At 41.3% G+C, this 26,743-nt stretch overlaps 1 protein-coding gene across 4 annotated transcripts in view; it reads right to left on the reverse strand.

The window, feature by feature from the left end:
* GREB1L (GREB1 like retinoic acid receptor coactivator) overlaps positions 1-26,743 on the reverse strand; it is a 136,413-nt gene that overhangs the window by 23,344 nt on the left and 86,326 nt on the right. For all 4 annotated transcript variants that reach the window (XM_088019365.1, XM_028092524.2, XM_088019364.1 and 1 more), the window contains 6 exons: positions 24,386-24,566; positions 21,634-21,826; positions 10,412-10,545; positions 7,179-7,518; positions 2,386-2,501; positions 1,540-1,784 (listed from right to left, as the gene is read on the reverse strand). In XM_088019365.1, the coding sequence (XP_087875491.1) occupies positions 1,540-1,784; positions 2,386-2,501; positions 7,179-7,518; positions 10,412-10,545; positions 21,634-21,826; positions 24,386-24,566 (1,209 nt within the window). The remainder of the gene's footprint in view (positions 1-1,539; positions 1,785-2,385; positions 2,502-7,178; positions 7,519-10,411; positions 10,546-21,633; positions 21,827-24,385; positions 24,567-26,743) is intronic.

Genomic DNA, 26,743 nt, shown 5'->3' on the forward strand with positions numbered 1-26,743 from the left:
CCTTGTGGGGCAGCTCTGGAAGTGCAGGGAAAGGGGAGGGTCTGACTAAAGAGCCCCCAGGAAGGAGGTAACACCCCCTCACCTCTCCCTCGCTGATGCTGGTATCCAGAAACTTCCAGATGTGATGGTCCCCCTTCCCTTCTGTTATTCTTTACTAGCCCCCAAACTTCTTGCCTTTATTCTGAACTGGTCTCAGAGAAACCACTGGGGAGCCTGGAGTGCTGGGGTTGGAGGAAGGTACAGCCCGGACCCCTGGCTGAGGCGCGCAGCTGGGCACACCCAGTAGAACAGTCCTCTTGCTCTTCCAGGCGGAGGGTCCCTATCAACACAGAAAGCCCCGTAGAGGACCGCCTCTTCGATTCCCGTAGCCATCCAGCAGCAGCTGCAGGATGAACAGACTCACGAAGGCTGCCTGCGACCTGAAACCGTCTGTGTGTCTGCACGCATGTGTTATGATGATGGAAGAGGGGAGACATGGGAAAGAAGAATGTTCACAGTGGTCTTCTCTGGTCGTGGAGTTTTCATTTTTATTCATTTATTTTAAAGATTTTATTTATTTGAGAGAGAAAGCAAGAAAACATGAGGGGGGAGGGGCAGAGGGAGAAGCAGGCTTCCCGCTGAGCAGGGAGCCCAACTCAGGGCTCCATCCCAGGACCCCGGGATCATGGCCTGAGCCAAAGGCAGACGCTTAACCAACTGAGCCACCCACGTGCCGCCTCTTTATTTATTTTTAAAAGAAATCTCCACCCCCAGTGTGGGGCTTGACCTCACAACCCCAAGATCAAGAGTCTCATGCTCTACTGACTGAGCCAGCTGGGCACCCCAGGGTTTTAATTTTTAACCTCTTCTCTATCCTTTGTTACATTCTCCAAGTTTTCTGTGTTGAGTTTTATTACTTTCCTAATGAGAAAAAAAAATGGAAACAGTGCTGCATTTGCAGTAATATAAGTCATCAAAAGAGAGTTCATGCCGGGCACTGCCAGAGGCCATTCAGTGACACTCCAGGAGTGGGGCTGGCAGGCTGCATGGCAGCTCAGCACGGCCAGTGGCCCCAGAGTAGCCTTCGGTCTACAAACACTTGCCATTGACTGCTTAGAAAAGCCATTCATTCACTCATTCATGCATTCATTCAAACAAGTAAACACTGTGCCAGGTACTAAGCCAATGAGCACAAACTTAACAGCTTTCGGATCTAGACGGAAAAGAAGGCTTCTGTGCAAATTGCAGATGTATAATATCCATGAGGTGATTAAGGGTGGAAAAGACTCGGGAAAATGGTGCAGGCTGGGGTTGGTAAAATTTATTTATTATACTTAGCTTATTACCAAGTTCTTCATTAAATGTTTATCCCAAGAAGTATTCTGTGGCTGTTCAACAGTTAATGTTTTCCAAGTATCTCTCCTGGGAACCCGAGGTCTGGACCGGATGCCCGAGCCACCAAAGGCTCCTCTGACGTGCTTGAGAGGTATGAGTAAATGCCTCCCCCCTCCCCCCTACCCCCCACCCCCACGTCCCCACAGACAGCAAGCAAGCACTGACCCGAGGTTCCAGTGACAGCACTACCGTTGCTCTGTGGCCTCTCCAGGTCAACCAGCAGCTCCTCAGCATCGTTCTCGCTGGCAGAGGCTCTCTCCTGCTCCTTCCCACTAAGGTCCAGGGCAACAGCGGGGCCCCGGATGACCTCTTTGGAGACATAGCAGCACGCCAGACCCACCTCCTGCTCCAAGGCTGTGCGAGTTAAATAGCTTGAGTCGATGAGCCGGAGGTCACAGTACTTCAAAGACCTGCACGTAAGTCATGATGTTTTGGGTGAGTCCATCTGGCCTTGAGTCAAACCTCAGCTTTGTTGCCTCCTCGCTGTTATGACCTTGCACTAGCCACTTCCTCCTCCCCAAGGATAGAATAGAATAGCAGTGCCTGGCTCATGGGCTGTATGGAATGCACGGATGGCGCAGGGAAGACATCTGCGGCAATGCCTGACACACAGGAAGCATGTGGCTCGTGCTGTTATTACTGGCGTTGAGGCCTTCCTGTCCCCAGGCCCTGGGCCCTTAACGGGCGTGGGAACAGCAAATGAAGAGACACTTCATCCAAATAACAAAACCCCAGTTTGGGGCAGATGCTTTCCCTCCCTGCCTCTCTGGCGGCCCTGCTTTGATGCAGAGACACTTCTCACTGTGGCTACCTTCCATTTACCCAAATGCTAGGCAATCTCTGGAAAATCAAAACAAAGGGTCAAGGAAGGGTGTGTGTCTTTTCTCTCTGAGGAAAGCGATTCTCTTCCTCCTCGCCCAATGAATGAAATGGCTAAGTGTCAGCCAAGTTTCAGCCATCAGCTTAGCTGGGCAACTAATGAAGAATGGGAACTGGCCGTTCACATTGTACCTGGGAAATGTTTCTCCAAGAGGATCTTTGCCAGTTAATATCACAATACAAGGAAGACCTTCTAAATCCTGGTATGTCCGAGGGGTCCACTCTTCCAGCTCATTTCCTCTCCAGGTCTGTAGAAAGGGACCCACATGATAAAATTAAAACCCCTTATTTAAGTTTCCACTTCTTAAAAGGTTTCTAGGTCCAGATTTTAGATGCCTTTGTGCTTCCAAACGACTTTCAGTGTGTGTGTGTGTGTGTGTGTGTGTGTGTGTGTGTGTACTAAATTGCTACTAAAAAGCATAACAAAGCACTCTAGAAGAATGTGGCCTTCAGTTTTATCTCAGTAGGATAAAACAGGAGACCTTGGTGTACATCATGCAGTAGCCACGCAGGCCAAAGCAGCAGACAAGGTGAACAACCCTGGTTAAACTACCTGACTCAAGGCTCTCAAATACACTTTCTTCATGTAATGGACAGACTCTTGGGATGGACTGACTGAAAAAGACAGTTTCAGTTATGAATGACTAATAAAAGCATCTCAAAAGACTCCACGAAGACAGACATTTTCACCAAGAAAATCATGAAGTTAGTTACCCTTGATGGTTTTTTCCCCTCTTTCTTTCTATATTGACTTTCAAAATAAGTGACAAGTAATAATTGACTTGGGGCTCTCAAAAGTCTCTCTCAAGAAGGCGAAAAATATAACCAAATCAGGACCAATAAAAAAAAAAAACCCTGTCCCTTACTTAGAAGAGTAATGCTATTAGCTTATGGTTTCACAAATAACCTATGAAGCATCAACTTATGATATAGATTAACACATACATACACGTGTATGTGTATCTTTAATAAATGGAATGCCAATCAGTGCAAAGAGAAAAAAAAATCCCACCAACCTGAAAGATGTTCAAAAGTGAAAAGATCTTATAGATTTTTAGATTTTAGAGCAGAAAGAAAATAGACTATGTCTTAAGTAGATAAGGTGGTTTCTACTATTTATAAAGTGTCTAGCATCTAACTATGCTCATAACAGCTTTGCAGCAGGAGTTACTATAGGAAATAAACTGATGTTTCTGATAATGCTTTAGGGAACAAAGAGTAAGAGGTCTTAAGTAATGCATACACTTTATTTTAAAATAGACAGGTACTTCTTTTGCTAAACACAAAATGGGATAAAGAAATCTAATAGGCAAAAAATAATGTCATAGGGTTTGATTAATGATTTGTTGGTGTCTAGATAAAACAACCTTTAGAAATAAATATACCCACAATTATTTGAATAAAATGTATATAATTTGTAAAATGGGAAGCACTCTAACCTAACAAGTGTTTTTTTAAATCATATATTTGCATACCAAAGGGAAATCAATAGATCTATATAGCTGTTTACAAATTTGAGAGACTTTTCTTTTTTGTCTTAGAAAATCAATCTATCCAGGGTGGCTCATTGGGTTAAACATCTGACTCTTGATTTCCACTCAGGTCTTGATCTCAGGGTCATGAGTTCAAGCTCTGCATTGGCTACTACTCTGGGTGTGGAACCTACTTTAGAAAAAAAAAAATCTATCAAAAATATTTTTTTAAATATTAGAAGAAAGGTACCTACAAAAATTCAGTTTTCCATACATTGTCATGTCAAAGTAAATATAATAACACTTTGATTTAGAGTAAACAATTCTGGGAACAGGAATCATTTTGCTTATATAATTTTGCATTGGACTCATGATGTCCCTGACACTGAGGTTCTCCCTGAATGGATTTTATCTCCCAGAAACCATCCATTGGTCATGGTTCACAAATAATGAGGTCGTTATAATGATGGTATAAGGGATATTATGTTTTACTCTACAAAAAGATTTATTTTCAAAAGATTATTAAAGAAATCTTGCTTTTACTCTTGACCAATCAGAGCTAGCCAAAACACTCCAACATGCTTTTCTGTTCTGATGAATGATGGCCATCATTCTTCAACAGACTGACCATGTCCTCAGGATGATTTCACTGCAGAGCATTTAAAACAACACAAAAGATGGGGTGGGCACTGAGTTCAAGGAAAATATGGGGCTCATGGCCAAGGACATTTGATGAAAGCTTCACAGGCCTTCTGGAGGAACTGATTTATTTAGATTTAAGCCTGGTGTCCTTCCAGAATGCTTGTCATCACTTATAAGTCAATCACAACACATAGCAGGATAATTAGAGGGAAAATAAGGCCATCCAATGGAAGAAGAGGCAGAGGATCTTACCCAAGACTACAGATAAAAGGCACACCCACCCACCCATGCCATCCTGATAGTGGTAAGGGAGGTTAGTAACTTAGAGATAAACATGAAGGGATGCCTGGGTGGCTCAGTTGGTTAGGTGTTTGACTCTTGATTTTGGCTCAGCTCATGATCTCAGTGTTGTGGGATCAAGCCTCAGGTCAAATTCAGCACTCAAATGAGGAGTCTGCTTGAGGAGTCTCTCTCTCCCCCTCCTTCTGCCCCTCGCCTTGCTCCCGTTCTCTCTCTCTCAAATAAGTAAATCTTGGAAGGAAGGAAGGAAGGAAGGAAGGAAGGAAGGAAGGAAGGAAGGAAGGAAGGAAGGAAGAAAACATGTGAAGCAGAAACCACCTGGCAAGTGGCAGTCTTGCTTAGGATGTGACCATTTCAGTGGGATTTCATATTTTTACTTCCACACAAAGAGAGAGTATAAACAGGATGGACTGATGTGATCCGGTGGTTTTGACAATATGGAAATCTCTTTTGTGTGGTCAGTGCCTGGCAGCTACTCATACAAATTGAGATATAACTGTTCTGAGAATTACTTGGGCCCCCCTTCATGTATGGCACGTTCTCAGGGCTCACAGAACCACTGCTGTCTAGAGGCTCTGAAGGTGATTCTGATGTGCTAGCAGCCAGTTAGGACTCTTGATCTTGGGGTTGTGGATTCAAGCCCCACTCGGGGTGTAGAGATTACATAAGAAAAGGTTAAAAAAAAAAAAGAACCTCAAGTCTTGATTGTGGTTTTAAACCTATGGCCCAGAGGGGTTAATTATTTAGGACTGGCTGATTTATACTGACTTAGTGATTGGCACATTTGAAGACTCTCAACGAATGACCTCAACTATAGGTAGCTACACTTGATCAGTGTCATGGACCCCGAGAAGATTCTGCAGCCTCACATCCTCTTCAACCATCTCCTTGCAGATTATTTGCCTTTCCAGATTCTTCAATCATTAGTATCATTCAAATTGTCTCAAGACATACGTCTCAATGAATTATACTGTAAGAAGAGTTTCAGGACTCTCATTTGTTATTCATCCTAGAAATCTCGCAGTTATGTGGTGTATAATTTAAAATTGTGAACATTATATCTACATATGAAATATAAATGTTTCAACTTCCACTAAATATAGGGTTTCTATTTTTAGACAGATTTATTCCAGTTGCTTATCAAGCTAATGTATTTTGTTTGCATTTTGGGATTATCCCATTTAGGTTAAGCTAATAGAATACAATAAAAAGGTTTATGTTTGCAAAATGCTTTATGAACAGTGAATAACATCCTCAAATTAGAGCTGAGATCATTCAGTCCACCTCTCTCATTTTGCAGGTGGGAAACTGCAACCCAGGGTAAAAATGAGAATTGCCCAAGACTATGTGCTTTCTTTTCATAAAATTTGTGCCAAAATAGATTTTTCTTTTCTTTTTTTAAAAAAGGTTTTATTTATTTATTTGTCAGAGACAGAGAGAGTGAGCACAAGCAGGGGGAGTGGCAGGCAGAGGGAGAGGGAGAAGCAGGCTCCCTGCTGAGCAAGGAGCCCAATGTGGGACTCGATCCCAGGGCCCCAGGATCATGACCTGAGCTGAAGGCAGACACTTAACTGAGCCACCCAGGCGTCCCAAACTAGACTTTTTTAACCCAATTTAGCTCAGTATTTAGTGTGCAGGGTACAGGTACCATGCTGGTCTAGCTCAGACATACGCTACTTAGCTTGGTATCATATCTATATATAGGCAGTTATTTTATTATATTCTTCCTAATGGCCAGGACACATTAGATTATAAAAGTCCCCAGAAAAACCTGAGAAGGGCATAAAGTAGGGAGTTAGGTGAGTTGATTTAGGAATTCTGCCTGTCCCCTCCATGTCTACCAGGAGGGATTTAGGAGAAGCAGTCCCACCAGCCATGCGAGGGGGTTGACCCGTGCTCATGCACTAATCCCTCTGCAGTAGGCTTGGAGAAGTCAGACCAGCAAGCCTCAGGGCTGGGCGTCAAAGCGATTTCAATGAAACAACAAAGGGTTGAAGAATCCACATGCAAGAGGGTGGGGAATAGCTCTATATGAGTTCTAAAGATAAAACAGAATACTTTACCTACTTACTCTAGACCTGAGCTGACAGGCTAGGTAGACAGAAAAGAATTAGTGAATTGATGTCACTTAAAGGCGAACCCACAGAGGTCTGAGAGAACAACTCACCTTTCTTTCTGAGAAAACAGATGGCCGTGGGCTAGATGCATCTTGAACAAGGTCAATAAACATGGGGTCAAATTGGGTCATCTCATTTTTACACCTGCAGTTGGAGGGCATGGAAGACCAACTGCAGGCACATGCTAAAAAGGGGGCTTGACAGAATCTTAATAAATCGGCTCCAATTAGGGAAGTGTACACGTCCCTTGGTTTAGCCTTAACACTGTCACGAAGATCAAATCAACACGTGTGCAAAACTCTACTAAACTCAGGCCTCCGAGCCACCTAGGTGGGGTTCCTAGAAAACAGAAACGAATGATATTTCAAAGGAGAGCTGTCCGACCATTGCTAACCTTTAATCGTGCCACAAAATGCGTTGCGACACTGAGTTCAGAGGCGGGGTTCCCGAGGATGATCTCAAAGCGGTACTGCAGCCCCAGCTTGTCGCGCACCTCCTGCAGCCTCTCCTTGGCTAACATTGCCAACTGCACGGAGGGCACCCTGATAATGAGCATGTGTCCCCTCCCACTTCTTGTCTTTCCTGGGGAGCTGATGAGGTCATCCATAATGCTGAGTGTTTCCGGTGTGCTGTGGTCTCGGAGGGACGCCATGGTGGTGAGAGCCATCAGAGCCTCTGAGTACTGCTGGATGAGAAGGTAGCAGCGGACGACCATGCTGTGCAGCCTGGGGTACCTTCAACAGAACACAGGGAGCTAGAACTTGGGCAGCAGGACCAGCTGGCACAGTAAGGTCTCTGTGGGAGGAATGCAGACCCAGCATGGTGGGAAGGGGTTACCGATCAGGGTTGGGCTGGAGCCCTAGTATGAACTTGGGGCCCACATCGTTAGAAGGAAAAGTAGAGCCTTCAACTCCTGTGAGTCAGAAACTGTTGGGATACGTACAGCAAGTTAAAGAGGTTTGGGGATGGTCTAGTGACCCTAGCTTCTCTGAGTGTGGTCTGTGGACCAGAAGCAGCACCACTTGGGAGCCTGCTAGAAATGCCAAATTCCCCCACCCCAGATACCTGAATCAGAACTCATAGCCTGACAAGACCCCCAGGTGATTTGTATGCACATTAACTTTTGAGAAGCACTGATCTAGTCAGGTTATTTGTTGACAGAGTCATAATGGAGCATCCCTGGATCCTAACCTCTTATTGGTGGCACTTAGAATGGTGGTTTTGTCAGCTTATTTCTCTGATACTTAAAACTACAGTAAAGAAAATTGAGACATTAGTATCATGTTTGCAAAGTAGCAGACAGAAAAAGAATAATTATTATTACTAATAATTACTAATTTGACGGTAGCCCCACAGACAGCAAGTGTATCTTCCCATAAAATGTGCCTTGGTGCAGGAGAAAACTTGGAGCTGACTGGAGAAATAGCACCCCCTAGTGGTGTAGCCTCCTATCACCCGAGCCCTGCTTCGTCAACAGAGCCTGGCAAATAGGGGTGTCCTTGCCTCATCCCAACACCCATTGGTACTCCACCCCCACCCCACCTGGACTGCCAAGTAAGAGGATCACTTTGTTCAAATTGGCACTTTTTACAGCTACAGAGCAGGCAGGAAATTTATTTATGAATTATTTGTGAGTTACTCCTCAGAAAGCCAGGCCTGCTGGCAAAGTGAGTACAAATGGGCAAAGAGGACCCCTTTGCAGGCACAAGGAGGTGCTGGTCAAGAAAAGAGGTGCTGGCAAAATGAGGATGAGCCTGTGAACTTTCTTTCTGGTTGTCAGCTGGTAGCACAGGCAGCGGCCTAGCAGCTGGGTAGGCCATGGGGTGGTTTGCCTTTGTTCTACTTTATAATTCTATTTAAAGTAAAACAAGTGGTCCGCCAGCCTTGCACAGGGTCAAATACCAGTTAGGGTCATCAAATGAATAGTATGCTTTTGAAGTACTTCAGAGTTGGAAAGGACCGTGGATGCCCTGGATTTGACCACTCCCGCTCCTACCAGAAGGAGAGTGAGTTAAGCGGCTGAGAGAAACCTGGCTACCTGCCCAGGATCATGCAACCGGTTGGTCAGGGACAGAGCTGGGTCTGGAGTCATTCAGGTCTCTGATAATGTCTCCTTGCATTGCAAGGATTTAGTAGGTTGGGGAAAAGTGAAGAAATCCTTCAGTTCACTCAATCCTGGGCCGGTTCTTCAAACGCTCAGTAAATCACAGCTATTACTAGCTTGAGTGACTGGGTTGGAAGAAGTGAGCACACAAGATCCTTGTTTAAAGCTTAATGTTTTTTGATGGGTCAGGTAGGTAAGCCAAAGTTAGAACACATGGTAACTTTGATCTACAGGCATTTAGATCTCACACTCTGAAAGAAGTATGAATTTAGAAGGCAACAGTCTTCACAACCTGTTCTGTTTGCACTGAACTGTAATTGTTTGTCGTATTTTAAGTATTACCAAAGTTGTAAGAGAAGTTAACAGGATTGACTCTGGGAATGATGGTATCGGAGGGAGGGAACGTTCCAAGCTGGTGGATGCAGCAGGTGGGTGGGAAACCCTTAAAAGGGAGACTCATGGGATGATTTTGGAAACGTTAGGATCACATGTGCTGTGGCAGGATTAATGTCACAGTGTCCGTTAAGTCTTCTTAAATCCAACAGCTGCAAAAATATAAAATCCTACTCTGAGGCTTCTCCTTTTGTTGATGCAGCATAATAACTCACTGGTAGGGTACAGCCACCCATCCTCATTTTTATTTCTCTTTCTTTTTTCTTAGCAAAGTTATAGAACAGGTTGTTAAACAGGTGGCTTGTGGTCAACTGGAGCCAATCTGAAGAACAAGAGCTACTAAAAATTAGAATGTGCCTCTTCAAAAAGAGTACACTTGCCCCCATCACTGGAAGGTCAGACAGACTATTGCAGCCGAGGGCAGGGAGGGCCCTCTACCAGGTTAGGTAAATTCCAGTGCCTCTGTGATGCTTTGAGTCTATGCTTCAAGATCAGAGAGAAAAAAACAGGAAAACCCTTTACTTTCCTGGAGTTTGACCAGAACTTGGAGAATAAAAAGAAAGCATAGGAGACAGAAAAGTTATGATCTTTATCTCCCAAGGTCAGGGATTGGAGGAGGCACATTAGGAACTGAACTCACTTCTGTGATCTAATTGCTCCTAATTTTCTCCAGTCTACACTCCAAATCTCTCATAGTAAAGTTCAGTTTTTACTGAGTCATCTAAGGGTACTTGCCTATGGTGGATAGAGGGGAAAAGAGAAAAAGAAGAAGTGTAGGACATACGGTGGGGAGGCCACCCCTCAGAGAAATGGTCTTTAATCAGCAAATTCCTCCGTCCATCTAATCCCCTGGTGGTAGCAGTAAAGCGTGCTTGGAAGATGATTCAGAGCATGGCAAGTGGTTCTAAGTCCCACTCTGGGTCCCTAGTTTCCTTTGTTAGTCTTGGATGATCACAGAAAACCTATACGAGTAAAAGGTCATCTTAGGAGAGGCTATTCTTATTCTGCCTTTGCATGTCATCTGCACAGCCGGAGCTCCACAGAACTCCCTGTGACAGTGACACAAGAGACTTTTGGCTATTTTAGACACACAAGTACAGCTAAAGTAAAAGTTGAAGGTCCTTACTTACCTTTCCAAGAGCGTGTTCACCATTTTTTCAAAAGTCTCATCACATCTCAGAAGGGGGCTTGTGATGCCCCACTGTAGAGACTTACTGTATTCATTCAAGCCGAAATACAGCTTCTCCTCGCAGCTCATGTCCTCCTGATTCAAAACAGAGCCAAACCCAGTGAGGAGAGGATACAATGTGTCTTGTTTTCTAGGGTTGGGGGAAAAATCCCTGCAATATGTTATTTGCTAGAAGGTGAAAAAATTGTGAATAAACAAGTGGGACTACATCAAACTAAAAAGCTTCTGCACAGCAAAAGAAGCCTCAACAAAATGAAAAGACAACCTACAGTACAGGAGAAATATTTGCAAATCATATATCTGATAAGGGGTTAATATCCAAAATATATTTTTTAAAAACTCACATAACTCAACAGCAAAAAATCCAAACAATCAAAAACAGATTGAGGAACTGAACATTTTTCCAAAGAAGACATACAAATGGCCAACAGGTACATGGACATGTGCTCAACACAGCTAATCATCAGGGAAATGCAAATCAGAGTAAGGATCTAATTGTAGAAGACGGTGACTATTATAATGGAATATCACCCAAACACCTGTTAAATTTTTTTTCAAGTAATCTCTAGGCCCTATGTGAACTTGAATTCACAACCCCAAGATCAGGAGTCACAGGTTCCAATGACTGAGCCAGCCAGGCGCCCACCTCACACCTGTTAGAATGGCTGCTCTCAAAAGGAAAAAAGATAACAAATGTTGGCAAGGATGTGGAGAAAAGTGAACCCTTATGTTTGTTGGTGGGAGTGTAAATTGGTACAGCCACTGTGGGAAACAATATGGAGGCCCCTCAACAAAATTAAAAATGCAGTAATTTCACTTCTGGGTTTAGCCAAAGGAAATGCAAATGAGATATAGAAGAGAGAAATGCACTCCCATGTTCATTGAGCATTATTCACAATAGCCAGGAAATGGAAGCAACCAAGTGTCTGTCAACGGATGAACAGATAAAGAAGATGTAGTATGTGTATGTATATGTCCACACAATGGAATATTATTCAGCCATGAGAAAGAAGGAAATCCTGCCATTTGTGACAATGTAGATGGACCTTGAGGACATTATGCTAAGTGAAATCAGTTAAGAGAGAGAAAGACAAATACTGCATGGTTTCACTCATATGAGGAATCTTAAAAAAAAAATCGTCAAACTCATAGAAGCAGGAAGTAGAATAGTGGCTGCCAGGAGTGGGGGGTGAGGGAAATAGGGGATGGGGGTCAAGGAGGCACTAGTGGTGATGAGGACAGGGTGATGTATGAAAGCGTTAATCACTATATTGGACACCTGAAACTAATATAACACTGTAGGTTAACTGGAATGAAAATAAAAACTAAAAAAACATAAAAAAATAACGAGGCTTTGCCATTTGCAACAACATAGATGGAACTAGAGGGTATAAGGCTAAGTGAGATAAGTCACACAGAGAAAGACAAATGCCATATGATTTCACACATGTGGAATCTAAAAAACAAAATAAATGAACAAACAGACAAAAAACAGACTGTTAAATATAGAGAGCAAAAATAAATATATCAAGTAAGCAAGCAAACTGGTGGTTGCCTGGGGGGAGGGGGATGGAAGGGTGGGTGAAGTAGATAAAAGGGATTAAGTGGCACAAACTTCCAGTTACAAAATAAGTAAGTCACAGAGATGAAAAGTACAGCATAGGGAATACAGTCAATAATCTTGTAATAAGGTTGCTTGGTAACAGACGGTGACCACACTTATCATGGTGAGCAGTGAGTAATGTATAGAATTGTTGAATCATGATGTTGTACATCTGAAACTAACATAACACTGTATGTTAATTATACTTCAATTAAAAATACATAAAATAATTATTAAAATACAATAAATGTCTTATAATTTAATGTCAATTATACCTCAATGAAGCTGAAAAAAAAAACTTTGTTTCATTATATAACCTGATATCAACTCTACAGTTATCTCTGGGGCAAAAAACAAAATTTCTTTTCCCTTCAAATGAACTTTAATATGTGGTTAATGCTGACATGTTTTATTTGTTGTTGTTGTTTTTTAGAGAGGGAGGGCAGGAGGGGCAGAGGGAGAGAGAGTCTTAAGCAGATTCCACATCCGGCACAGAGCCTGACATGGGGCTTGATCTCACAAAACCCAAATCATGACCTGAGCTGAAATCAAGAGTTAGATGCTTAACTGACTGAGCCACCCAAGCACGCATGTTGACATGCTTTCTTAAGGCAGATGGTAATTACACAGATGGTTTGTTTTCTCTTTGCTTTGTTCAGGCATCTTCTGAGGAATAACATTTTTAGGCTGGTACAGTCACTGGTCAGACTTTTCCCTCATAAAGCAGTTCTCTATACTGATACTTATCCATAGTACTCTCTGGAGATCAACAAACTCAAAAACTCTGTTATAAAAAACTTCTCTGACATCATCTAATGATGGTAATTTAGAAAAGCTTATTCTTTTATAAAAAATATTTACTTAGAAATGGAATCTATACTTCTCTGCTTTCATAAGCAGAATTCACTGTATTTATCCCCCTTCTTGACGACTCAGTCACTACTACGAAATGAGTATTTTGAGATGTGACACAAAATTTCCCTCAGAGGATCCTGAGATGTGTGACAAGCTGTCCTTAAATGTAAATAGCCCCCCAGAATATTAAGTAAGCTTTTTGAGTTCATGCATCTGCTTTTTTTAAAAGTTTTCTACTTTAATTTTTCCCAGTCATTTCTCCTAGCTGTCATGTGTCCTATGTGTTTTAGTCTTACTTTTATTTGTTATTTATTATGTATTGACATTTTTCTTTAAACACTCTCCAACTCATTTCATAAAGGTAATACAGTAGCTTCAAACATAAGTTAAAAATAAAGTAAGCAATCAGAGGAAGAAGCCAGGGTAAGAGAAATAAGATTGGGCCAGGGATGAAGTTAGTGCTCTCAAAAATGCACACAAGAAGGTTTTGCATGTTTTGTTTCTGAGCTTTTTTAGTGACTCAGAGAAACAGATAAGCAACTGTGTGATTTATAAGGTCCGTAAGACAGAAGATAAAGCACTATTCAACTGGCGGCTTTTCATTTTTTTGTGGCCTCCCAAACCAGTTCCTCCTGCTTGTTGTAACAGGATCCTATCTGAGAGTAGATATGCCAGAGGACCACAGTATGTCCTGTCAACAGTGGAGCCTTAGAGCATACAGCGAGGGGCATCTATTTTGGAGGCTTGGAAGCCTTTGTTTGTTTGTTTGTTTGTTCCCTTCCTTCTGGCTAACTGTGTCAAGTCATTTCAGGATGAAGAAAAGTCATTCATCTGGGTTTCTCTCCTTACCTGGATCGCTGGTACAGAGAGAGTGGAAAGGAAGCTGTCCCGCTTCTTTGGGAAAATACAAATTCCTACTCCAAGCCTGCTGTTTTTCCTGATGTAGCATTTTCACTCACTGGGTAGGAAGCATCCACATGTCTCCTCATTTTAATTTCTCTTTCTTAGCAAAGCTATGGGGTGGGTTATTAAACAGATGGCCTGTACTGGAGGCCAGTATTTTTTGGTGCCCGTATGTTTTTTAGTAATCTATAAAGACTTTATAGATTAAGAACCAGATATGCTAAAAATAAGAATGAAATGTGAATACTTAACCCAATTTGTTAGGTTTGCATTAAACTGTAACTGTAGTTTTCTAAGTATTATAAACCTTGTAACAGATGTCAATGGGACCACCCTTTCAAATGTGCTTTACAAAGCTCTGAATGATGTTACTTGAAAGAAACGTGGTGTCCCAAGCATCACAAATCATACTGAATCATTATGTCTTTTGGGAAAATGTCCCTTCTCCTACAAAACAAAAAACAAAACAAAACAAAAATCTCCCTCCTCCCAAAGTCCTGCCCTCCCAGTGACCCTCACCTGCAGCTCCCCCTGTCCTCTCGCTGCTGTCCTTGCTTCTTGCCAGCCAAACACTCTGCTCCCTGGAAGGTCACCAAAGACTCCTGAGGCCAAATCCAAAGGCCTGTACCTATCAGTCTTTGGCCACCACCCTCTTGGCAGTTCTCTTCATTACCTTCCTCAACCATTTTATCCACACCAGCTGCTTCTGTAATCATTGTTCTTGACAAAATATTCCAAATCTACATCATAAAGCCCCGGTAGAAACTCCAAATTTGCGTTTGCATCGGTGCACTCTCCTCAGCCTTAACTCATTCAAAATCCACCTCCTCCGCCCTCCACAGATCACTCTCCCTCTTGGGCCTCAAAGATATCTCGGACTGTTCTCTCTTCTCCAATAAAGAAATCCTAGAAAATTCGCCATTTCTCCCATACTATTTCTGGCTAGGACCACGATTTATGTATTTGTTATTTTGAACCTGAATTATCAGAAAAGCCAGATGACTGATCTCCCCATGTTTAATCACTTTGACTTAACCTCTATCATGAATGAACTGCTTTAGCAGCCTCTCAATATCTCCTAGAGCTGAACATATGTGTTCATTCCCACATATACACCCAACAAAAATACCTACCTGGGTCTACTAAAAGGCATGTGCTAGAATATATATAGCAGCAGTGTTTGAAATAAATGAATGGGATGGGTAAGTGAATTGTGGTGGTCACCCAGTGTAATCTATATACAGCAATATGAATGTTTTACGACTCATGCAAAATAGAGAAGAATCTCACAAGGAATGCTGAGCAAAAGAAGCTACATACAAAAGAGTGCATACTGCATGATTCCATTTATATCAAGTTCAAAACTGGGCAAACCAAACCTATGGGGTAAGAGGTCAGAAAAGTGTTACCCTTTTGTGGGCAGTGCCTGTTTTCTGGGGTAGTGGTAATGTTCTATTTCTTCATTTGGGTGCTGGTTCTACGGGTGCTTTCAGTTTGTGAAAATTCATTAAGTTGTACATTTACCATGTTAGTATAAAAATAAAATATATATATTCTGATAATATAGTTGATTCTTGAACAACAAGTTTGAACTGCATGGGTCCAACTTACATAAGGGGTTTTTGAGGTTTTTTTGCTTTTATTTTTTGCTTTTTTGTGCAAAAAGCTTTATTGTTTTCACTTGGTGCAGGGCTTGGGGGAGGGCTCCAGGGTGGTTAAAAAGCTGCCTAGTGGCTGCAGGGAGAGGCTCAGGCAGAAGCCCGGACACCCAGGGGACGCAGATGGGCCATTGGGCTCCAGAGGCTCCTAGTTATCTTGCTTGAAAGTGAGCCTTTGGAAGAGATACTCACCCAGCTCAGCCTTGGGGGCCAGCCAGCCTGCAGAGGTTAGTCAGGTAGTCGCCCAACTTCTTGATGAGTTTCACTTCCTCATCTAGGAAGTGGTTTTCCAGGAAGCCACAGAGATGGGGGTTTGTGTGGGCAGAACCCAGAGTAGGCAGATCCAGAAGACCCTGGTTCAGATTCTTCTCCAGGACCATGGGTTTACCCCACGCATCTTGAGAGGGCTTCCGCATGTCCCAAAGAGTGAACGGCTGCCGGGCCGATCTTGTATCTTCAAGAGACTTGGCACTCCAGAGCCACATGGCTGAGGTTGGAACAGAAGCCCAGGGAGAGGTAGGCATTGGAGTCTTGTGGATGCATGTTGACCAGGCAGGTGAGGGCGGCCTCCACCTTGATGGGATCATTCTGATGAATCCAGGAGCTCATGGTTGATTGGCAATAAGGACTTAAGCTCAAAAACTGGTGACGGCTAGTCCTGAAGCCAGAGGATGGCTGAGATGGTTCTGAGGTTGCAACTGGAAAAGAGATTGGAGGGTGTTTGGAGGCTGGAAGAAGGGGCATCCCTGGGTCTGTTCCATCCAAACACTGTTGAAGCAAGAGACAGATCTGCAGGACCATCAGTCGCTCTGCCTATATGTAGATTTTTTACAGTACAGTACTGTAAATGTATTTTCTTTTCCGTACGATTTCCTTAACCCTTTCCTTTCTCTAGCTTACTTTATTGTAAGAATACAGTATATAGTTATATAATATACAAAATAGATGTTAATTGTTTATATATCGGTAAGGCTTTCAGCCAACAGTAGGCTATTAGTAGATAAATTTGGGGGGAGTCAAAGTTATATGCGAATTTTCAGCTGCACAGGGGTGGGTGCTTCTGACCCCTGTGTTGTTCAAGGCTCAACTGCATTTTTAATAATACTATGCCCTTATGAAAAAATTGTTAATGCCTATGTAATAAGTGTAAACTTTGCCAGCCTGGCACTGCAAGCCTCTATCTGTATATTTCCAGGTTTCTTTTCATCCCCTTAGTGTTCTCTGAAAAATCCCTGTGTTTCCTCCTCTGTGGTGCTGCCCAAGCTGTCCGCTGCCAGAAGTGCCTGCACCCAGTCCTTCCGCTCTTGCAACGCCATCTGCCATGCTCTCTCCATGTCGCTTTTCCTAGTGCTCTCAGATGGGTGGGACTTCTCCCTCCCTTCAACCCCCAGAGCATTTTGATTTTTTAAAATTGTCTTACTCTACTCTGTTGTTTTAGTTTTTGCAAATAAAAATTGTATATATTCAAGGTGTACAACTTGATTTTTTTTTTGAAATTGAGATGTAATTGACATGTAGCATTGCATTAGTTAACAGGTGTACAACATAATGATTCTATTTATGCATAAGGGATACCTTGGAGATTTGAGGGTTTGGTTCCAGACCACTACAATACAGCAGGTCGTCAATAAAATGAGTCAAATGAATTGTTTGGTTTCCCAATACATTCAAAAGTTATGTTATTAAGTGTGCAATAGCATTATGTCTAAAAAAACAATGTACATACCTTAATTAAAAGATACTTTATTGCTTAAAAATACTAACCATCATCTGAACTTTCAGCAAACCATAATCTTTTTGCTGGTGGAGGGTCTTGTCTTGATGTTGATGGTGCAGACTGATCAGGGCGGTGGCTGTTGAAGGCAGGAGTGGCTGTGGAAATTTCTTAAAATAAGACAACAATGAAGTTTGCCACATCAATGGATTCTTCTTTTCATGAATGATTTCTCTGTGGCATGTGATACTGTTTGATAGCATTTTACCCACAGAACTTCTTTCAAATTAGAGTCAATCCTCTCAAACCCTGCCACTTCTTTCCCAACTAAGTTCATGTAATATTCTAAATCCTTCATTATCATTTCAACAATCTTCACAGCATCTTCACCAGGAGTAGATTTCATCTCAAGAAACCACTTTCTGTGCTCATCCATAAGCAGCAACTCCTCATCTGTTAAAGTTTTATCATGAGCTTGCAGCAATGATGTCACATCTTCAGGCTCCACTCCTAATTCTAGGTCTCTTGTTATTTCCACCACATCTGTAGGGACTTCCTCCACTGAAGTCTTGAACCCTTCAAAGTCATCCATAACTTTGGAATCAACTTCTTCCAAACTCCTGCTAATACTGATATTTTGACCTCTTCCTATGAATCATGAATGTCTCATCACCTGAAATGGTGAATTCCTTCCAGAAGGTTTTCAACTAACTTTGCCCAGATCCATCAGAGGAATCACTATCTATTGCTACCATAGCCTTATGAAATGTATTTTCTTAAATCACAGGACTTGAAAATTGAAGTTACTCCTTGACCCGTGGGCTACAGAATGGGTGTTGTGTTAGCAGGCATGAAAACCACATTCACCTCATTGTACATCTCCATCAGAGCTCTTGGGTGACCAAGTGCATTGTCAATACTATTTAGTTCACATTCTTACATGGATGTGGCATTGTGGCACAATGCTAAATCTACTAATGTGTTTACAATAGTAATATCAAAGATCAATGATCATAGATCACCATAATAAATAATAATGAAAAAGTTTGAAATATTGTGAGAATTACCAAAATTTGACACAGAGACATGAAGTGAGCAATGCTGTTGGAAAAATGGTGCCAACAGACTTGCTTGACACAGGATTGCCACAAATCTTCAGTTTGTAAAAAATGAAATATCTGCAAAGTGCAATAAAGAAAAACACAATAAAATGAGGTATGCCTACATACATATTGCAAAATGATCACCAGAGTAAGTCCCTCAGCCCATATATTATAATTTTTTTTCTGGTGATGTGAACTTGTAAGATCTACTCTCTTAGCAACTTTCAAATATGCCATACAATATTAACTATAATCACCATGCTGTACATGACATCCCCAGGACTTATTAATTTTATAACTGGAAGTTTGTACCTTTTGATCCCATTCATCCATTTCACCCATCCCACTCCTGCCTTTGGTAACCAACAAACTGTTTTCTCTATGTATATGTTATTCTACTTTCATAACAGTAACTTTAATAAGTACTTTGCTTTCTCCTTTAAATAGTCAGTTCTCTCTGTGTGTTCTTGGAAAGATCTAACACTAGCCCACAAGTGCTCAGTATTTTTTGAATTGAATTACTCTGCTTTTCTCAATTTTTCCTTTTTGAAGACACTGGTCTCAGGATAACAAAAGGAGGCTAATGGTTAGGATTCTTCCCTAATGTGTAAGGCTGTTGTTATAAATTAGATTCAAAGTTTTTATCTTTTTTCTATGCTGATCTCAATTTCATAGTGATGATTTTTTTAAAAAGATTTTATTTTTATTTATTTGACAGAGAGAGACACAATGAGAGAGGGAACACAAGCAGGGAGAGTGGGAGAGGGAGAAGCGGGCTTCCCGCCGAGCAGGGAGCCCAGTGTGGGGCTCGATCCCAATCATGACCTGAGCCGAAGGCAGATGCTTAACAGCTGAGCCACCCAGGCACCCCTCATAGTGATGATTAAAAAAAAAAAACAAACCACCTTTTTTTTAGAGTATAATAACTCCCCACCCCTCAATTATTTTGATTAAATCTGGGTATCAAATCTTTAATTCATAAATACTTCACTAGATGCCTCTGAAATAAGAACGCTTTAAAAATTATAACCATAGTACCGTTATTATGCCTAAAAAAGTAACCATAATCATAGGAATGATTTTTTTTGAGGATTTTATTTATTTATTTTAGAAAGAGAGAGTGAGCAGGAGTGGGTGGAGGGGCAGAGGGAGAGAGAGAGAGAGAATCTCAAGCAGACTCCATGCTGAGTGTGGAGCCTGATGTGGGGCTCGATCTTACAACCCTGAGATCATGACCTGATTATCAAGAGTCAGATGCTCAACCAACTGAGCCATCCAGGCATCCAGGAATGACTTCTAAGGAAAATTATCTTAAGCATATTTCCCTATTATTTCATGTCAGGAGAAGGTAAAGGGCAGAAGCTATGAGTCCTTCCTATCACTGGTGTGATCCCTCTGGAAAAGACAACACCAACAAGGTAAATTAGGATGGTTCTCTTCCCCCCCAACAATATTTTGAAAGCTAACATTTAATAGGAAAACTGTTGGCTTAAAAAACAAATTTTCCTGGGGCACCTGGGTGGCTCAGTCATTAGGCGTCTGCCTTCGGCTCAGGTCATGGTCCCAGGGTCCTGGGATCAAGCCCTGCATTGGGCTCCCTGCTCGGCGGGAAGCCTGCTTCTCCCTCTCCCACTCCCCCTGCTTGTGTTCCCTCTCTTGCCGTGTCTCTGTCTGTCAAATAAATAAAAATCTTTAAAAAATCAAAAAACAAATTTTCCCTTCATAAGTTCTATTGGCAATCCCATTCCATGTCAGGGCAACTACTTGGGTAGGCTTCAAGTGCACCCTACACTTTAGAGGCAAAGTGTAGCCTCTTAATCTCACCTGTAATTTGACATCCAACTGACGAAGATGGCATAGAGAAGATACTAACAAAGTGAGAGCTCAAAGCAATCTCTATGTGCTAGTGAACACACTGAGACAGTTCTCACAAGGGAGGCATGGTTGATGCCAACATGATTCAGTGACTTGAGCTTGCTTGACTGCAAAGAGCAAACCAATACTCAAAAATAAGAGCTACAGGTAAGGGAAAACTTATGTACTTCATAACAGAATGAAATGCACTGGGTTGATAAGTGAATAAATGTTATTCTTTTTTTAAAAAAAATTTTATTTATTTATTTGACAGACAGTGAGAGAGGGAACACAAGCAAGGGGAACAGCAGAGGGAGGGGGAGAAGCAGGCTCCGCACTGAGCAGGGAGCCCGATGCGGGGCAGGATCCCAGGACCCCGGGATCATGCCCTAAGCCAAAGGCAGACGCTTAATGACTGAGCCACCCAGGCGCCCCTAAATGTTATTCTTATGTAAGACATATCTGGCATCTTTTACTTAAACATGTTTATTTTAAAATACACATATGTTCAATATTTTTAAACAAAGAATCCATTGCTTAATGGCTAACCTTCGTTGTTTTTTTATGAAACACTTATTTCTTTTCTTGGATAGTGTATTTATCATACACTGTATAGGTTATGGAAAATATTTTCCAGGTGTTAGGGATTGGAGCCAAAAAAACATACAGTCCTGAATATGTACAACTTTGAGATGGCTGCTCTTAACACATTAAGTGTTACTACTGAGTAATTTAAAATAACAGTATCATAATCCCCTGTTTCAACCAGAAGACTGAGAACTGATTACAAGAAAAAAATCCCAGTTGCTGGGAGAACATGAGCATAACTTACAGTCATAGATCAGTAAGACTGAAACATGACAGAGGAGCCATTCAAAAGGACAATAAAATTTCCACATTTCAGACTGATATTAATCATTTATTTTATTTTATTTTATTAAGATTTTATTTATTTATTTGAGAGAGAGAGACAGAGATAGGGAGAGAGAGCATGACGGGGAGGAGAGGGAAGAAGCAGCTCCCTGCCAAGCAGGGAGCCCCAGGGGGGTGGGGGTGGGGCTCAATCCCAGGACCCTGGGATCGGGACCTGAGCCAAATGCAGATGCTCAACCGACTGAGCCACCCAGGCGCCCCTGAAATTAATCATTTAAAGGCATAAAGACAGTCCAAGCTATTGGTGGCCATATAAGATAGTATCACATTTTTTGTGGGAAAACTATATAGGATGGATAATTTTGTATCTGCATGATAACCTAAAAAAGAACATAATCAGATTTATATAGGACACTACTCACAATTTTTTAGTCTTATAATAATTGTAATTATACGGAACTTTTGGGAGATAAAGCTTTATGTTAGATTTTTGAAGTCATGTGTTATTTTACAAAGCAATGACCATATTTTATTACAAGATTCTGCTCCCTGGGGAACTGAGAACATGACTGTGTATCAGAGAGCAGAACAGAGACTCACCATGTTGTCTAGCTGTATCCAGTGAACCTCATTGCTGGAGCTGATTCGAGACTGTTGGGTCTGCAGTGTGTACGGGAAGGAGCTAACCTGGAGCACCAGCAGATTGAAAGCTTCCAGGACTTCTCTGCAGTTAATGACTCTATCAGCCAATCCATGACTGGGTTCACCATGTGACAAAGAACCCGAAATGACACTGTGTAGAAATATTGAAAGTCACATTAATACCTCCTAATTTAAGGGATCAGATACAGAAGCAGACACCAAAATGGAGATAATGTTTTCATTTTTATGTTTCTAGTCCTCTTTAATTGGGAGCAGGATTAGAGGCAACCAACATTTAATTTGAAAGAGCAATAATTACACTCCTTCTTACCACTTTCAGACAGATCTCAAAGATATTTTTTTTTTCCTGTTTCAGTCTGCCTCTGATATACCTCAAAGTGTAACTCAGTTCTACAGGCCAAGGATACCTAAATCTGTAGCTGAGATGGATCACTTTGGTCTGAAAGCTCATCTGAATGAGTTTCTCCATCAAAATATGATGCTTATAACTGTGCAATGATTGGTACCCCAGAAAGGCCCCCAAACTACGAGGAATCCTCCCTGTGTTAATGTCACTCTCCTTCCTCCCTTGAGCATGTTATACTATGGGGAGGTTACACAGGGGCCACTTAACCCCTCCCTCCTCATGACCAAAATTTTTATATCTGAATCATTTTCAGTTCTGTTCAATTTGGATGTACCAGGTTGCTATGCAGCCTCAAAACCATGTATTTTTTTTTTTTTGTCAAAGAAATAACCTCAGTACCCTGGGGAATTAAATATAGAGCGATATACATCCAATATACATCCTCAGAGCTATTACCCCAAACTTTCAAAGATGAGGTATATCATTTTTGCTCATAGAACACAAGGAGTAACTGAACAGCATCTGGGCAAAATTCTATCTTTTCTTCTTTTCTTTTTCTTTTTCTTTCTTTCTTTCTTTCTTTCTTTTTCTTTCTTTCTTTCTTTCTTTCTTTCTTTCTTTCTTTCTTTCTTTCTTTCTTTCTTTCTTCTTTCTTTTCTTTCTTTCTTTCTTTCTCTTTCTTTCTTTCTTTCTTTCTTTCTTTTTCTTTCTTTCTTTCTTTCCTTCTTTCTTTCTTTCTTTCTTTCTTTCTTTCTTTCTTTCTTTCTTTCTTTCTTCTCTCTCTCTCTCTCTCTCTCTCTCTTTCTTTCTTTCAAATCTAACATGCTATGCAAGATCTTATTTACACCTACATATGGATTTAGAGTTCAGATTGTGGAGTGTCAAACACATTCTGGCTTTTGAACAAGCACTTTTGTAATTCTGTTATTTCTACAAAAGACCCCAAATCTTTCATATTCTTAATCTCAGTGTGTCCTGAAGAAAGGAAAATCTATGAACACCTGATGATGCCTGAACTTGCCTTTTTAACCCATAAGATCAAAGATACACCCTAACAGATAATTACTATAATTTGGTCTGGGAGCAAAACTGGCTCCATCATGCCACATTACTAATTTACTATCCTTTCACTGTTAACCCACCTGAGAAATAGGATATTCTCTTGTTTAAACTGGTAAATTGGGGAAGGTTTCAGATTTGCTCTCAGATCTTTTTTTATTTTTTATTTTTATTTTTTTTTAAGATTTTATTTATTTATTTGAGAGAGAGAATGAGAGAGAGAGAGAGCACGTGAGAGGGGGGAGGGTCAGAGGGAGAAGCAGACTCCCTGCTGAGCAGGGAGCCCGATGCAGGACTCGATCCTGGGACTCCAGGATCATGACCTGAGCCAAAGGCAGTCGCTTAACCAACTGAGCCACCCAGGCGCCCTCAGATCTTTTTTTAAAAAAATTCTTTTTAGAGTTTATTTATTATTTTTAGTGATCTCTACACCCAACGTGGGGCTCAAACTCACAACATCAAGACCAAGAGTCACATGCTCCTCCTGACTGAGCCAGCCAGGTGCCCCTGCTCTCAGATCTTTAAATGGCATCTTTACTACTGTTAAAGGTATGCAGGTCGGGAGAAAGGCAAGGAACAGGAGCAACAGCAGAAGAGGAAAGAAAAGAGGAAGGGGGGAGAAAGGGAAAAGAACTGAGGAGGAAGACGGGTGGGGAAAAGAAAGCACATGGCCCTTCTGGAAGCTCATGAACCTCAACCTTCCTGCTTGTTGTCCTTTCTCTGAGGCAGCTGAGTTCTGCAATACCCTGAAGACAGCTTTTTAACAGGGGTTCCTTCTTTCTTTCTTTCCTTCTTTCTCTTTCTCCCTCCCCCTCCCTCCCTCCCTCCCCCCTCCCGTCCTTCCTTCCTTAAAAGATATATTTATTTATTTGAGAGAGAGAAGGACCCCACGAGTGGGGGAGGGACAGAGAGAGACTTAGGCAGAGTCCCCACTGAGCACAGGAGCTTAAGGCCGAGGCCAGGCTCAACCTCGGGACCTTGAGATCATGACCCTGAGATCATGGTCCTAAGATCACCATCTGAGCCGAAACCATGAGTCGGCCATTTACCTGACTGTGCCACCCAGGTGTCCCTTTAACAAAGATTTCTAAATTCAGTCACAATAAGTTAAAATGAAATCAACACTAAATTGGTAGGGAAAGTTGAGAGCATAGGGAAGGAGTAGGAATAAGTTACCAATAAGAATATGCCAAGTTTTAGGGTCTCTGGGCTTTTCGGGAATTTATGATAAAATCATTGCTGTGCTAGAAGAAACACTGTATTTGCTCACTCTGAAGCAATCACCTCGTTAGTTCCACATGGGAGTTGTCATGAACCAGCACAAACAGTGTGTACGGGTTCTGTTTTACCCTTCTCATAAAAACTTCAAACTTGGTTTGAATCTCATTGTCTAGACGAACAACATATTTCTCTGCTCTCTGATAAGCTGTCCCATTTTCCTCCAGACCCAAGTCTACAAGGACACCTGCCAAGAAGAAAAAAAGAGTTTATCTTTTCACGTACATATATATAAATGAAATAAACTGAAGTTCAATGTCAACTGATATACCAGGTAGTAGCCTTATGTATAGGTTTACAGAGCATATGTATGGGGAAACTGCATATTCCCCACCCCAATTTAATGAGGAAATACCAGATTTCTTTTCCTTTAGAACCCCCCACCCCACCTCCTACACCTCACACAAAGGGCAACAGGGAACGAATGATCTGCTACGTTAAGTAGGAGCGGTCGAATGTATGAGGCCTCTGTCTAATTAAATTCTATTTATGTTAAAGTGTTGCTATGATAGCGACCACAGGCCACTCAGAGCTATAGCCCTTGACCTGATTAATAGAATCACACAAGCCTTCTTTACCCCCCAAATCAGCAACAAAACATATAGAAGAAAAAGGAAAATAACATAGGATGTCCATATATGCCATAACTAGACTGTGAGCTTTTACTCATTTTATATAGTGACAGTTTTGCACAGTAACTAGAGTATGGGCAGTCCTCAATGGATGTTGGATTATGTACCAAATTAATAAAATGAACCAAATTACCCAAAATTACTATATCAAAATATCAGAAATGGAAATCTCAGTACTGTGTGATTACCTCTGTCCATAATATAATTACTTCTACATTCAAACATCTAAAAAGTTTGAAGCACATGAAGGTGTTTTTGGGATAATCAGTTAAAACATAAAATCCTCCTTCCAAATGAAGAGACAAAATGATAATTATGTGAGGTGGAGGATATGTCAACTAACCTTATTGTGATAAATATTTCACAATATATAAAAGTATCAAATCATCAAGGTGTACATTGTACACTTTAAATTTACACAATGTTATATGGCAATTATATCTCAATGAAGCTGGGGGGAAAAAACCCAAACCAAGGGCAACCCCCTCTTCCAGGCCTTTAGCTGCATGGGGGGAAGGACTAATCTCCCCTGAGATGAGAGCCTTGTGACTCAAGCCCACAGCCCTCCAAGAAGGAGAAGGAACCAGAAGGCTAATTTCAGGGTTAGATATGTCATGGGGACCTTGAGGATCAGCCTGGGCTCCCAGGACTAGAGGGTATTTGACATCTAATATCAGCCACACCCACCAGCCACAACTATGTGAAAAAAAATTAAAATTAAAAAGAAACAAGTTAAATTAAGAGATTTTATAAAATTATGTTGACTTAATTTTGTTTACCTAGCTTTTCTTTTCAGATAAAATCAGCTCATTTAACAAAGACATGCAATTAACATCTAGATGCTGTAAAGTAATAGCTCTAAATGGTATAAAAGAAAATAGGAAGAATGTTTTACCATATGAAAAATTCATTATGCAAGAAAAGATGAACAGAAAGGTCATTTTGCTTTCAAACATTTTTCGCCGAGAAGACTTTACCCAGACATTGTTTTCAATTTCCACCCAAATGTAGCCAAATGTTATTGTGACTATACCTGAAAGCAACCAAACACTTAATGTGGCAGGTATTCTGATTTTTCTGAAAGTGGATTTCTTATAAAATGCATTCAGTATTCCATAGTGGTTTATTGAGCTTCCATTATGTATCAGGTACTATGTCAGGTATTGTGCTAGTCATGGGGATGCACAGGAGTGCAGGACAAAGGTCTTAACCTCATGAAGCTTTTGATGGAGAAGATGGATAATTTTGAAAAGTGTCATGATGGGAGGCAAGTACGTACTATGGGAGGCGGTGATAGAGGAGGTGAGCAAATAGAGAGAGAACGTACTTAATCTCCGGGGGTTTCTGTTTCCTTAATCTGTATATTCTCAGAGGGAGAAGAGTGCCAGTTGAAAATAAGTCTATATTTCCTAAGTTTATCCCTAGGAAATAAGCAGTGCAAATTAATCGTAACTTACTATATGAAAAGATCATAAATAATTCATAAAGAATAAAAATATTTCTTATGGATAATTAAGAGTTGACTATGTTTTAAAATAAATGAATAAAGACCTTTGACAGGTCAATTTCATACATGCCCTAATGGAAAGCAAAGTTCCATGAATCTAAGAGGTTGTTCTCTTAGATATAACATGTGTAATGGTCCATAACTATGCAGCCATCTGGCTCTGCAGTGGTGAATTTCAGTGGGGAGCAGGCACATCATAGGTACTTGATTTTTTAATTTCTAACT

The sequence above is a fragment of the Eumetopias jubatus genome, unplaced genomic scaffold (assembly GCF_037043125.1).
Source record: "Eumetopias jubatus isolate StellerSeaLion01/CBP00866 unplaced genomic scaffold, mEumJub1_p1.0 scaffold_16, whole genome shotgun sequence".
NCBI lineage: Eukaryota > Metazoa > Chordata > Mammalia > Carnivora > Otariidae > Eumetopias > Eumetopias jubatus.